This window comes from Mus pahari, chromosome 11, assembly GCF_900095145.1.
Source record: "Mus pahari chromosome 11, PAHARI_EIJ_v1.1, whole genome shotgun sequence".
Taxonomy (NCBI): domain Eukaryota; kingdom Metazoa; phylum Chordata; class Mammalia; order Rodentia; family Muridae; genus Mus; species Mus pahari.
The window spans coordinates 68,437,404-68,453,355 of record NC_034600.1 but is presented as its reverse complement, the minus strand read 5'-3'; the positions used below and the strand labels follow the sequence as shown (position 1 = coordinate 68,453,355).

Below are 15,952 nucleotides of genomic sequence, written 5' to 3'. Positions count from 1 at the left end.
TGGATAGTCCATCCCTTCATCCCAGCTCCAAACTTTGTCGCTGTACCTATAATTTTTCATGGGGGTTATGTTCCTCATTCTAAGGAGGAATGAAAAAATAAATTAAAAAAAATAAAATAAAACCACCACTACTACCATCAATACCACCAAACATAAATAAAATTGAGTATATATGTAGTCTATAGAACTGGAGAAAATACTTGCTAATGACCCATTGGGAAAGAAAAAAATTTAGACTACATGAAGAACTCAGGCTAACTATAGATTTAAGCTCTGCCAATCTATCAATCAAGTAATCCAATCAGTAAAAATTCTAACAAATCTCGGGATGTAAATGCCCAAAACAAATAACAAACAACATATAAATGGAATAATGAAGAACTATTTAACTTAAAAGGAAGTACATACTGGCAATTTAAGAAATTTATTTTTAAATTATCTATTTCTATATGTATTATAATATAATTACATATTTCCTTCTTCCCTTTCTTCTAAATCTTTCCAGATACACCTACATCCTCTCTTTCAAACTTATAGCTTATTTTGTCTTTATTTTTTGCATACACTTATGTGTATGTCCATAAATATATATTACTAAATATGTCAATACACCTAGCTCGGTATGCTCCAAAACTATTTGTATATTTATGTCATGTACTGGCTAGTTTTGTGTCAAGTTGACACAGGCTGGAGTTATCACAGAGAAAGGAGCTTCACTTGGGGAAATGACTCCACAAGATCCAGCTGCAAGGCATTTTCTCAATTAGTGATCAAGGGGGGAGGTCCCCCTGTGGGTGGTACCATCTCTGGGCTGGTAGTCTTGTTTCTATAAGAGAGCAGGCTGAGCAAGCAAGGAAAGCAAGCCAGTAAGTAACATCCCTCCATGGCTTCTGCATCAACTCCTGCTTTCTGACCTGTTTGAGTTCCAGTCCTGACTTCGTTTGGTAATGAACAGCAGTATGGAAGTGTAAGCTGAATAAACCCTTTCTTCCCCAACTTGCTTCTTGGTCATGATGTTTGTGCAGGAATAGAAACCCTGACTAAGACAAATTGGTACCAGCATAGTAGGGGTATTCCTGTGACAACCTGACCATTTTGGGGGGAGGACTGAGGAAACACTTCAGAATATTGGGTTAGAAGATCCATTTGGTGTTAAGAGCTCTGTGGGATGTTGTGTAGGAGCTTGGAAGATAATGTTGAGAACAGTGAAGAAGATGGAGGCCTGGCTTGTGAAATTTCAGAGGGAAGATTAAAGAATCTTATCAGAGCCATTGCTATTTTGATTTTGAAGATTCGGTGGTTCTGGTTTGCTGGTGCTGAAGAATCAGCTGTGATTAACAAGATACCAGAAGTTTGCATTACTAGGACTATTGATGCTGGTTAGCTGGAGCTAAAAAATGAGCTGTGATTAAGAAGAGACCAGCATCATTGAGTTGACATCTTCTGGGCAGTGTTTTCTGAAAGCACAAAGAAGCTGTGTTACTGAGACAGTCAAAGTTGTACCTCGTGCTGCAGCAGGACTTGGGAATGTGTAAGAGTCACCCAGGTGGTACTGGTTTTGAAGGCATGAAGGGGTCATGCAGAGCAGCTGAGGTTCAGCACTTGAGAGGCCATGGAAGGTCATTGGTGAAGGTGCAGCCTCAGTCGCAGTTGATGGCCCAGGACTGAAGGGGCTATTCAGTGTTTTAGAGATGCCAGGACCATGAATGACAACCAAGAACAGCAGCAGCAGTGGAGTACAGGCATCTGGTGCCTAGAGAAAAAGCCGTGTGCTACAAAGGGCACGGCTGGAGAAGTGACCCAAGCCCTTGGAGGAGCCCAGAAGATCATGTGGTGGATCCCAGACATTGGACAGTTGGAGTTTAATTTTTGCTTTTGATTGTGACTGTGCCCTGATATTTTTCCCTCTTGAAGGAAGAAAATATTTTAGTGGATCCCACAGTTAAGAGACTTTTAATTGTAAAAAGACTTTTGTTTTAAAAGATATTGGATATTTTTAAAGGATTAAACTTTTAATGTGTAAAGACTGTGGGACTTTTAAAGTTGTTTAGATCTTGGGGATGAATAACAAACTAAGGGTTGAGGTTTATTGTGATGTGTTTGTGTGTCAAGTTGACAAGGGGTCAATTGTACTGAGTAGTTTTTTGTCAATTTGACACAGGCTGGAGTTATCACAGAGAAAGGAGCTTCAGTTAGGGAAATGCCTCCATGAGATCCAGCTGTAAGGTATTTTCTCAATTAGTGATCAAGGGGGGAGGGCCCCTTGTGGGTGGTACCATTTCTGGGCTGGTAGTCTTGGTTCTTTAAGAGAGCAGGCTGAGCAAGCTAGGGGAAGTAAGTCAGTAAAGAACATCCCTCCATGGCCTCTGCATCAGCTCCTGCTTCCTGACCTGCTTGTGTTCCAGTTCTGACTTCCTTTGGTGATTAACAGCAGTGTGGAAGTATAAGCTGAATAAACCCTGTCCTCCCCAACTTGCTTCTTGGTCATGATGTTTGTGCAGGAATAGAAACCCTGACTAAAACATCTTATTTCTTTACTTTTGTCGTGGACTGCTTTCATGAACTCAGTTGAAGATGAATTCCACTTACAGAAATCAATTCTGTGAATGGATTTATAAGGACAAGCATGAGTCCCAAACAAAAGTTAATTAGGACAAAATACAAGCCTGCATCTGATCTACTCTTACTTAAACATATTTCCAAGATATTATCATTCTTAAGCCCTAGGCTTTCCTCTTTCAAACATACAGAAGTACTTTTAAAGATAATTATTTTTTTAAAGATATTTATTTTATGCTAACATTTCTAACACCCATTTGTGAGAATAAATCTTACCAAACCAATTCCAATTTGTCATACTAACTCTATTGGAGATTATCAGAACTTTGCTTGTTTCCTTTACGTAAATGCCAGTAACTGCAGCTGATGGAGTCTACAGTGAGGAGCAAGTGTATTACATACTTAAGACTTGAATGGTATAAAAATCGGAAATGTCTGTCAAAAGAGCAGGATCAGAAGCTCACATTTCCAATAGAAAGAATATAAATTTGATCACATTGAGCTTAAGAATATAAGCAAACAGTAATACCTCTAAGGTAACCAAGCTAATGCTCTGTTAAGAAAAAAAAATCACTGAGATTCATAAGCATTTTTGGTGTTTTTAGTTTAATTAATCCTGTCTTCAGATTAATTCAATTTAAATAATCATATCTTCTGAGCAGAGAAATTTTGTTCTATAACCCAAATTACAAATTTTCTCTAAGAATACAAAGTTGAAATCCCTTTAGCTAATTTGGTAATGATAAAAAACAAAACCCTCATATTTCTACAAACAAGCGAGTTAGGAAGTAACTCCTGATTTTGCAGAACTTAAAGAATTATAAGAATGTACTTAAGAGTTGTGAGTCAAAACTAATATGTATGTACATGTGCATATGTGTGTGCATGTGTGTGTGATCTATGTAATAAACAAAACAGAATGTAAGAAAACTTCACATACAAGACAAATCAGGAAAATTCACAAGTATTTTATTTCCCCCAAAAGAAAGCTCTGAAAGAGACATTTGCAAAGACATAAAAAACAAACACACAAAATGAACAAACAAACAAACAAAAAAACCGCAAACCCCTAAACTGTCTCTTATTCCTTCTATGACGTGAGCATTGTCCTATGGTCATCAAAAACATGAGATGTATACCTTCAGTATTTTATCATTATTTGTTATTTAATATTTGTGAGTATTGTTGTCTGTTCCTGAACTCCACATTAAGAAAAATTTTTTCTTGTAGTTATAACATTGGTTTTATGGTATTGCACAATCTGTTAGATATGCAATCATAATGTGATTTAAAATTCCTTATGTTGAAATCTGGAATTGAAATCCCTGCAGCATTCTTCAAGCTCCAGATTGATTTGCTTATACAGTATTTTTTTGTTTTGATATGAATATTGGATGTATTCCAATTTTAGTGATGAATTGTGTATGTGATTTTATTTCTTTAGATATTAGAAATTCTTCATTGCAGAATGAAGACAGATGCTATATAGTTAATATATAAATGGGGGTGTGTTCATCACACCTTTCTTTGGGTGTTTCTTGATGATTCAGAAAGGCTGCTGATTTGCACATTGATTTTCTACTTGCTGTTTGGCTAAAAACTGTCAATTGTTTCCACAACTTTTCTGATGCAATTTTTAGCATTGCTTATGTAGAATATCATGTCATCTGCAACTAGAAATAATTTAAATCATTCTCATATTTGTACCCATTAAATTTCTTGTCCTACCTTATTGTTACAGCTAAGACTTTTAGGATTGTCATGGAAAGGATAGGGTGACACCTGCTTTCAGTGCTCTAAGACACTGTGGGATGTGGGTTTCTCATAGGATGTTTTTATGTCCTCTCTAGTCCTTCTTTCTCAAGAAGTTTTATCCTGAAAATATATTGGATTATTCTGTTTTTAATTAGTTATTTTAATTATTTACATTTCAAATGCTACCCCCCCTTCGTCATTTCCCCTCTGCAAACACATTCTCCCACCCCCCTCGCTTCTATGAGGGATTATTCTGGGTCTGTTAAGATATTCATAGGATATTTTTCTTTTGAGGGTGCTGCTGAAGACAATACACACAGAGCACACATGATTCAGATGTGGGTCTGAAACTGGATCTGACAGGACAGCCTCTTTCTTCCAGTTTAATTTCCATGGTTCCATGAAATACTATGCAACCTGCCAAGTGAAGGAGGCATATTCAGCTCTAACCTAGGACTGGTTACCATCTTGGCAAGATGCACGCAGGTGTAAAAAGTAGCATTCACACATCAGTGGGGACCAACAGCTATCTCACTGGACTTAAGGCCATTCAAATTATGCATGTTCTGGAACCTAGTCAGCTTCCTGGTATTAGGGCCATCATGTGTCTTAGAAAACCGTCCATTCTCACCACTTTTCTATGACATATAAGATTCTGTTTCATTCTTAATATTATAGTTAATATATAACATTCCACCGATAATTGCAAATGCCCTTTACAGAAAACAGGAACTATTATAGAAAGAATAATTTGAAACAATGCAGTTATTAATGCACCCCATGGTCCAGAACTACTGGGTAGATATATATCACAGTTCTTACATCTATGGCACAGGAAACATCACAAAAGATGGAGCAGAATGAATATAAGGGCCAGAATACAGAAAACTGTGTAACAAACAGGCTTTCTTTGAAATTGCTGCAGTATATATATAATATGTATGTATGTATGTACGTATATATATATATATGTGTGTATACATTTATAATTATGTAATATATTTGTATATTTATGTTATATGTATACTAATAGAACATGTATATTTTCATATATATATATATTTATGAATATACACACATTGATGTGTATATGCATGTGTATGTATGTAACAAAATTATTAAAAGAGAAAGATGCTATCCATTCAAGAGTGGAAGGGCACTCTTTCCCGTGTTGCAAGATGGTGGGTGAAAAGGTGCCCTGATAAAAAGGAGAAGAAACCTGCAGCCAAGAAGGCTGGCGGTGGGTGACCTGCTGCCTCCCGTCCCCGGGCCGCAGTAGCCAAAAAGGGTCGCCCTAAGGTTAAAAAGCCCAAGAAGGCGAAGCCCCATTGCAGCCGAAACCCTGTCCTGGTGAGAGGAATTGGCAGGTACTCCCGGTCTGCTATGTACTCCAGGAAGGCCTTGTACAAAAGGAAATACTCCGCTGCCAAGACCAAGGTTGAGAAGAAGAAGAAAAAGGAGAAGGTCCTTGCTACTGTCACCAAAACTGTTGGTGGGGACAAGAACGGTGGCACCCGGGTGGTGAAGCTTCGGAAAATGCCTAGGTATTATCCCACCGAAGATGTGCCTCGGAAGCTGCTGAGCCATGGCAAGAAGCCCTTCAGCCAGCATGTGAGAAGGCTGCACTCCAGCATCACTCCCGGGACTGTCCTGATCATCCTCACAGGGCGCCACCACCGGGGCAAGAGAGTGGTCTTTCTGAAGCAGCTGGCCAGTGGCTTGCTACTTGTGACTGGACCTCTAGTCATCAACAGAGTTCCTCTGCGCAGAACACACCAGAAGTTTGTCATTGCCAACTCTACAAAAGTTGATATCAGCAGTGTTAAAATCCCCAAACACCTGACTGATGCTTACTTCAAGAAGAAGCAGCTGCGCAAGCCCAGGCATCAGGAGAGCGAGATCTTCTACACGGAGAAGGAGAAATACGAGATTACAGAGCGGCGAAAGGCTGATCAGAAAGCTGTGGACTCACAGATTTTGCCAAAGATTAAAGCTGTTTCTCAGCTCCAGGGCTACCTGCGGTCTCAGTTTTCCCTGACAAATGGGATGTATCCTCACAAGCTGGTCTCCTAAATTGTTAACCTAATTAAACAGCTTCCTATGTTCAAAAAAAAAAAAAAAAAGAGTGGAAGGGCAAGTGAAACATTCAGTGGAAAGTAGCCAGGAGGGATTTGAAGAATGAATGGGAAGAAGGGATACAATTGTGTTGAAACTAAAAACAAAAAATCTTAACCTTAATTAAAAACACAGTGATGCTACTTATTTTATACAACCACTCTCTCTAGCAGAAAACATATTTACATGGCATGCTATGGAGAGTAATAAAAACTTACCCTTAGTGAAACTCTCAGGGTGGCAGTATAGTTCTTCAAATCTCTGCTTTATTTCTTAACTTTATGTTTATTTTTAATTCCTTGTTTTCAATTCAACAATGTAAAAACAATTCTACACATAAATATTCCAAAAACTACTTTTATGCACATTTTGGAAACAGTTTCCATCTGTGTAATTTTTTATCATGATACTTCACTTAGTCACATACATTAATTTTGCTAATAAAGATGGCTTGCTTACTATTTATACCATATTCTCCAGTATGAGCCTTGAGTCACAGTCATTTTCAAGGGAGAAATCAGCTCCTGCTAAATTGCTGTTAGTGTTGGTATTTTGACTATCCTATAAAACACAAATGTTCTTTAGACATTTTTTTTTATTTACTTGGTTCAGATCAATGGGAAAAACTCCATATGTGGCAGTTATAGTCATGCAAAATATATTTCTTTAATAATAAATCTTTAACACCTTCATCCACTGACTGCAGAATAGATACTACATTTTTTGGCATAGAAGTGGCATTATTCTCCTCATGTTACTCTGCCAGATTGCTAAACTATCAGGTTCATTGAAAATAAGAAATGGTACTATAAAGTGTCTTTTTGTTTTCCTAAGCTGCATTCCTCAGCAATGGGTAAACTTTCTGGAAAATATGTTGTAAACAGGTTCACTGTGATGCTTCATTAGCAGAGAATGGACAGGAGGTTTAGTTTAACATGACAGATCGTGGGATGTCTAGGGAATGAAGCTCGGATGCAAATAAGCACTGGTGTCCATCCAGTGTCCTATCTGCATTAATCATAAAAAAGTAAGTCAATCTATCCTTTTAAACACTGAATCCCTGCATCTCCATTTACATACTTACTAAGCCGAAGAATGCATAGTTTTGCTATTGGTTTTGTTTTAAATAAAAGGCTGATCTTCTGCATTGAAAATCTGTTGTTCAGAATATTATCTTTCATTGCTTATATAATGTTGTTTATTTTAATTTTATGTTAATGTGAATGTGTGTCGGGGGGCATGCTTACAGATACCTACAGAGGTTAGAACAGGATATTCGATGTCTGGAGGTAGATTACATATAGAGGGTTATAAGTCTTAGACCTGAATTCAAGACCTCTGGGAGAGGAGTGTCACTTCAACTTAGTATTTCTAAACCCACCGTGTAAGGTCTGTTTTAATTTCCTCATGAACATTCATTGTCTTACCTTGAACTTTTAGTTTATACATTAGATATCTACTTTTAGGCCTCACAAAATGAACACAGCTAGCTCTGATGCTTTCCTCTGCAGCTTCCTCATCAACTTCTCTTAGAGTACCACGTTCTGCTCCTTTCTAGACATCAACTTAAAGGGACAGTAAGCATGATTATGTTGCTTATCCACATCATTAAGACTTTCTGCATATCAGCAATGTGCCTTCCTCACTTTCTAATAAATTGTAATTTTTCTCGGAATAGCCTTTAATTTTCTCTGTGATCCTTTGAATTCACAGGGTAACTACTAGGTGCTGGAGGGTCCCGACTTCCATCGAATCTCGGAGTTTATCAAGTCACACTAACTGAAAGTATTTGCTCATTTTTAACTCAAAATGAGTGTCAAATGAATCTGTGTTCTGGAGAATTCAAAAGCAATCACAGTATTATTAATTATATCAACTTCAGTGTTGTCTGCAAGGAACCACAAAGGCCCAAGGAGAGGGAGATATGTGATGGAGTGGCCAGTCTCCAAGCACTCACAACAGGTAGTGTTTACCGAGTAAGTATGTCATTTTGTGTGGACATGGTTCATGATAATCCAAAACAATTATAATTGTAATATAAGGATCTGTGGTCACAGACCACATTGGCAGATAATGTGATACTGAAATTATAAAATAGTACATTTTATTCCAACTGTGATGGAATTAAGAGAATATGATGAGTCACACTTATAAAAGAAGATTAAACTAAACAAAACATCCTTGAGGGTATTAAACTTTCTTCAAATTGGAAAAAAATATGAAGACATATCACAAAGGCAAGGGATTCAAAGAATAAGAACTGGATCCCTAAAATGGAGTAACTGTAAAGTAAAACAATAATTCTTACTAATGTATTAATTTAGCTATGGATAAATTTTAGGCCTGCAATAGGATACATGGCAGCTTATATGGGGTTTTAAGAAGATATATATATATATATATATATATATATATATATATATATATATGTTATATACACTATATATGTATGTATAGCATTTTTTAAAAGTCTTATTTCAAAATTTGAATATCAATGATAGAGAAATCCATTTGCTAAATTGTACCACATTAGCACATTTTTTTTTCTTGTAATGTCTTCAAATGCTGCCAGAATTTTAGCACTGTAGCCAAACCAACCTCATTATTCCCCATTTTTGTTTCTGAATGGGTCATAATTTCATGCACCATATGCAATCTTTTCTCATGATTTCTTTGACTCTACTGTGAACTGGTAATATTTTCTAAAGCACCCTTCAGAAATAGAAACCTGGTGGGTAATGAAAAGGTATTTAGTTCACTAGTCCTTGACCACTTTTCTATAACCGTCCTCTCCCAAGTCAGTGATAACCTTAATTGATTTTATTTTTTTTCAAGAACTAGAAAGAGGAAAAAAGTTCAACACAATGACTTTCAAATTAGAAGTATTAGGAAAAGGTTATAAATTAAGGGTGATCATTACATTTAAATAAAAAAGGTGGAGATCTTTATCTTAAACCAAGTATCTGTATTATAGAGTATGAATGCAGTTGAGTATTTCACTGCTGGAAGGTGTGCTTAGTTAATGTGGCAGATAAGTTCACTGCAGTATGCAAAGAGCAGAGAAGTAGATTCATATAGAAAATACAACTAACATAAAATATCCAGCTTAAAGAACACTGAATGGAAACAATAAATCTGCTATATAGAGGGCAATAGACTAACCATGCACATGAGACAGACGTGGTATTGTAATGATTGGTACAGAAATGAGAAACTAGAAAAGACTGTGACAGAACCTTCTTGCCTTTCAATAGAGAATGGGGAAGGATAAAATTAGTTAGTGCCTACATATATTATAGTTAAACTGGAGAAAAGAGAAGGGAATACATTACAAAAAGGAAACCTGTTGAATTTACAATTAATGACAAAAGTATGGTATAATATTGCAGTAAGAGTTGTCAAATAAAGAGAGGGCTTATTTATTATAACAGAATGAGTACTAAGTACATATTAAAATGTCTCTTACTCTGTCACACGTGTTAGATTTATGGAAAAAGAAAACCATGTGAGGGCCCAGTTTAGAATGAAGAAGGCGTTCATACAAAAATCACTTTCAATGGTTTGGTGGGCAACACCTCTGAGTGTGAAGAAGGATGCAATCACAGTGCACAGATCTAAAGAGGATGCTCACATACTAAGAGAAACAAAATATAAGATTTTTCTCACTACTAGATATGAACTGCATAAACTTTAAATTATTGAGAGATTCATGGACATCCTGATGCTTTTTGAAAATGTAGTCTTTATTATCTATCTTTATTTTCAAGTAGTTTATCATAATTTTCCACTATATAAACATCTATTTGATAAGTGACAATGTATCTACATAAATCAGGATGCTCTTTTATTGTAATATATGATACTATAGTTGTACCAAATTATTAAAAATAGCATTATATTTAGTTTTAATCAAAGTCAAAACTGTCTTTTAGATAAGAAAGAGTAAATGATTCTTAACACATAATATCTTCATATCAAATTGATAACCACCTTTCTGAGTGTGAAGAGATCTAAGTCTGTGTTTTACTCTACACAGAATGCTATAAATGGAAGAAAGCTGCAATAAGTTCCATCAAAGCACACGTCTATTGTTTTCTTGTCACAGAGGTCACTTGCCTTTTGTTTTTTTTTTTGTTGTTGTTGTTTTTTTTGTTTTTTTTGAATAACAGGTGTTTTAAGTCCAGTTTTCTTATATGCCCAAATACTAAAATTATAAATGCATTTCTTTTCTAGATTCAAGCATAAAAGCTATATTTTCATATGGGTCAAAATTTCATTATTATTTAACTCTCTTATAGAATCTTTACTGTCTTGTAAATGTAGTAACTTTGAAAGATGGGACTAGAGGTAGGGGTAAAAATTGAATAGATGGTAGCTGTTACACTCATCAGCTCACAGCAGCTGTGGTTACCCACATAGGACATTCAAAATATCAAGTACAGCTGAGGATATGACTCTTAAGCTCCACCATGTCTGAGAAGCTGTTTGGCAGCTGTGTACAGACAGGATTTTTTCTTGAGAAATTGCCATTGTTAGTTTGTACATGTTCCAATGGTTGGTTCCATCCCTGTTTGCCATGTGCACATGAACAGTACTAAGTGACCAGTCCTTGTAAGATGGGTATCTGTCACAACTTGCATATGGGATTGGTCTGGACACTCACCATTATTTAAGAGATCACTACAGTGTTTGCCATATCAGAAACATTTTAATGTATTTTATTTATATCATTGACACTGAGTTTTGAATAAAACCCAACTCTTTTCACCACTAACATCTCCTTGCCAGTGTATTGCCTTTTGCATTATGGATTATGTTTTAGATATTCATATTCTCTTCTGAAATCCAACCTTATTAGATCAATTTTAACAACCTTCAGAAGATATTTGTATTTGTGTGTATGTGTCTTTGTGTAGTATATGCATGTGCATGTGTGTGCACGCACAGGCAGTACTCATTTTAATTATTTTAAAATTGCAATTTCATTAGCTAAATATTAAAAAAAAATACATCAATGAAACAGCCACATCAAAATCCACAGCAAATATATCCATGAATGTTTGAATAAAACATGCCTTCTTTGTAACAAGTAAGATTTCATTAGTTTTATAATGGACTAGACATGTATGAGAATTAGAAGGCAGTAGGTCAAGAGATACCATTACACATGACTAATGAAGAGACACAGCACAAAGGCGAGCAGCAGGGAAGGGATAAAATAACCTCACTTGATGAGACAGTACATTATGTATTCAATTATTCCATTTGTTTTGCATAATGAATGGTGATAAATATAACGTGTAGACAATAGGTACATACTCTGTGGGAATCGTGGTGGGTTGTCATTGACATCAGTCAAGGTAATATTGACAGTTGTGGATCCAGAAAGTCCGCCAACTTGCCCGGCCATGTCTTTGGCTTGAATGACCACTGAGTAATGCTCTCTGGCTTCTCTATCCATGTTGTGTAAAGCTGTTCGAATGACTCCTGGAACATGGAAATTTAAAGAAAACAATCAGTAAATGCTGTACATTGAACTAATAATATTTTTGAGGCAAATAATATTTTCAGTACTAGTTTTTGAAATAGGAAATTTTAAGTGAGAGTTATATTTAGAAAAAATTACATCTCATTATGATTCAAAAACTGAGTTATGGATACATTTGTTTGCATGCACATATTAAATCATTTTTGTGTGTCAAAATAAGAATCTTTTATTGTATGTTTTCTTGGTTTGATGGGTCCCATGGTTGCCTTCAACCTAGACATATGGGTGCACATCAGAAGATAATCTGTGAATATATTTTCTCTCTTTTTACACTGTGGGATATGAAGATCAAACTCAGGTCACCAGGCTTGGTAGAGATGTATTTACCCATTGAGTCACTTCATTGACATGCCAGACATTTCAAAACGTCCTCATTACCATGACTTAACCCCTGCTCACCCTTGAGACAAATAGCAGCAATGTCCACCAAGTTCACATGCCATTAACTTTCATTGCCTCCTATTAGAAGTTAACAAATGCAACTTCTTAGTTTAAAGTTTCTAAACAATTTTATATACAATATATTGACAAAAGAGGATTCAGTTGTTAATTGAGTTTAGAGTAAAAAGAGAAGCCCTATAGAAAATATACGTGTGGAAACTGACTAATTCTCTATTCAGTGGCAATGTGGTCAGGGAAGAAAAAAAGAAAGAAATTATAGACTTCCTAGAATTTAATGAAAATGTTGACACATCATACCCAAACTTATGGGACACAATGAAAGCAATGCTAAGAGGAAAGTCCATAGCACTAAGTGCCCTGGTAAAGAAACTGGAGAGATCTTACACTAGCAACTTAACAGTACACCTGAGAACTCTAGGACAAAAAGAAGCAAAGTCACACAAGAGGAGTAGAAGGCAAGAAATCGTCAAACTGGGCAAAATCAACCAAATAGAAACAAAGAAAACAGTACAAAGAATCAGCAAAACCAAAGCTGGTTCTTTGAGACAATCACCAAGATAGATAAACCCCTAGCCAAACTAACTAATGGGCCAAGAAGCAGTATTCAAATTAATGACATCAGAAATGAAAAGGGAGACATAACAACAGAAAAAGAGGAAATCCAAAAAATCATTAGATCCTACTATAAAAATCTATACTCAACATAACTGGAAAATCTAGGTGAAATGGATGGTTTTCTCAACAGATGTCACATACCAAAGTTAAATCAAGAACAGGTAAACTATCTAAACAGGCCCATATCATACAAGGAAATAGAAGAAGTCATTAAAAACCTCCCAACCAGAAAAAGACCAGGATTAGATGGAATAAGTGCAGAATTCTAAAAGACCTTCAAAGAAGACCTGATACCAATTTTCCTCAAACTGTTCCATAAAACAGAAGGAGAAGGACCACTACCTAACTCATTCTATGAAGCCATAATTACTCTGATACCCAAACCACACAAAGACCCAATCAAAAAACAGAACTTCAGACCAATCTCGCTTATGAATATTGATGCAAAAGTACTCAATAAAATTCTTGCAAACTGAATCCAAGAACACATTAAAACTATGATTCACCACGATCAAGTAGGCTTTATCCCAAGGATGCAAGGTTGGTTTAATATATAAAAATCCATGAACATAATCCACTATGTAAACAAACTCAAAGGAAAAAAATCATATAATCATCTCCTTAGATGCAGAAAAAGCATTTGACAAAATACAACACCCCTTCATTTTAAAAGTATTGGAGAAATCAGGAATTCAAGGTGCCAATCCTAAAGATAATTAAAACAATTTACTGCAAACCAACAGCTAGTAGCAAATTAAATGGAGACATATGTGAAGCAATCCCACGAAAATCGGGGACAAGATGAGGATGCCCACTCTTACCATTTCTATTCAATATAGTACTAGAAGTGGTAGCTAGAACAATAAGACAGCAAAAAAGATCAAGGGGATATGATTTGGTAAATATTAAATAAAGGTATCACTATTTGCAGATGATATGATAGTATACATAAAATACCCCAAAACTTCTACCAGAGAACTTCTCCAACTGATAAACAACTTCAGCAAAGTGGCAAGATATAAAATTAAAGCAAATAATTCCATAGATTTCTTAATACAAATGACAAACAGGCTGAGAAAGAAATTAGAGAAACAATTCCCTTCACAATAGTCATAAATAATATAAAATATCTTGGGGGTAACTCTAATCAAACAAGTAAAAGATCTGTATGACAACTTCAAGTCTCTTAAGAAAGAAATCGAAGAAGATCTCAAAAATTACAGAGATCTCCCATTCTCATGGATTGGCAGAATTAACATAGTAAAAATGGCCATCCTACCAAAGGCACTCTATAGAGGCAATGAAATCCCCAATCAAAATCCCATCACAATTCTTCAAAGACATGGAAAAAGCAATTCTCAAATTCATCTGTAAAGGTGAAAAACTCAGAATAGAGAAAATAATTCTTAGTAAAAGAACAGCTTTGGGAAATCACCATCCCTGACCTCAATTTTTTTGGCAGACCAATAGTGATTATAAACTGCATGGTATTGGTACAGAGAAAGACATGCTGCTCAATGGAACAGAATTGAAGACCCAGAAATAAAACCACCCACTTAAGGTCACTTGATCTTTGACAAAGATGCCAAAAATATACAATGGGGGAAAAAGCATCTTCAATAAATGGTGCTGGTCTACCTGGCTGTCTGTATGTAGAAGGATGAAAATAGACCCATATTTGTCACCTTGTACAAAGCTCAAGTACAAGGGCCTCAAGGACCTCAACATAACACCAGATACACTGAACCTAATAGAAGAGAAAGTGTGAAGAACCTTAAAATCATTGGCACAGAGGGAAATTTCCTAAACAGAACTCCAATGGCTCATGCTCTAAGATCAAGAATTGATAAATGGGACCTCATGAAACCGGAAACTTCTGTAAATCAAAGGATATAGTCAATAAGACAAATCAACAACCTACAGATTGGGAAAAAAATCCTTCAGTAAGCCCACATCTAATAGAGGGCTAATATCCAAAATATATAAAGAATTCAAGAAATTAATCCCCCAAAGACTAAACAACGCAATCAAAAAAAAAAAAAAGAAAAGAAAAGAAAAGAAAAGAAAGAGAGAGAGAAAGAAAGAAAGAAAGAAAGAAAGAAAGAAAGAAAGAAAGAAAGAAAGAAAGAAAGAAAAAGAAAGAAAGATAGGTACAGAATATCCAAGATACAATCCACAGACCTCAGAAAGGTCAACAAGATGAAGTGCTCAAGTGAGCGTGCCTCAGTCCCACTTGGGAGAGAGAATAAAGCAATCACAAGCTGGGGTAAAGAATTAAACAAGAATGAAGAATCTTGAATGGCTGAGAAGCAACTAAAGTAATGCTCAAAGTCCTTAGTGATCAGAGAAATGCAAATCAAAATGACTATGAGATTCTACCTTACACCAATCAGAATGACTAAGATCAAAACCGAAGATAACAACACATGAGAGGAGGCAGAGAAAGAGGAACACTCCTCCATTGCTGGTGAGATTGCAAGCTGGTACAACTCTAGAAATCAATCAGGAGATTCCTCAGAAAATTGGAAATAGATCTACCTGAAGACTCAGCTATACTACTCTCAGTAATATACCCAAAAGACGCCTCACCATGCCACAGGGGCACCTGTTCCACTATGTTCATAGCAGCCTTATTTGTGATAGTCAGAAGCTTAAAACAACCTAGATGTCCCACGACAGAAGAATGGATACAGAAAATGTTCATTTACACAATGGAATACTACTCAGCTATTAAGAACAAGAACATCCTTACTTTTGCAGGCAAATAGATGGAACTAGAAAATATCATCCTGACTGAGGTAACTCAGACCCAAAATGACGTTAACGGTATGTATTAACTAATAAGTGGATATTAGCCAAAAAAAAAAAAAAAAAAGAAAGAGAGGAAGGAAGGAAGGAAGGAAGGAAGGAAGGAAGGAAGGAAGGAAAGGAAGGAAGGAAGGAAGGAAGAAAGAAAGA

General features: G+C 35.9%; 1 protein-coding gene and 1 pseudogene across 8 annotated transcripts in view; one reads left to right on the top strand and one right to left on the bottom strand.

Moving 5' to 3' along the window:
• The window catches only part of Cdh18 (cadherin 18), an 834,629-nt gene that overhangs the window by 86,552 nt on the left and 732,125 nt on the right, over positions 1-15,952 (bottom strand). For all 8 annotated transcript variants that reach the window (XM_029544026.1, XM_029544030.1, XM_029544027.1 and 5 more), the window contains one exon: positions 11,749-11,916. In XM_029544026.1, the coding sequence (XP_029399886.1) occupies positions 11,749-11,916 (168 nt within the window). The remainder of the gene's footprint in view (positions 1-11,748; positions 11,917-15,952) is intronic.
• LOC110328739 lies at positions 5,493-6,437 on the top strand (annotated as a pseudogene).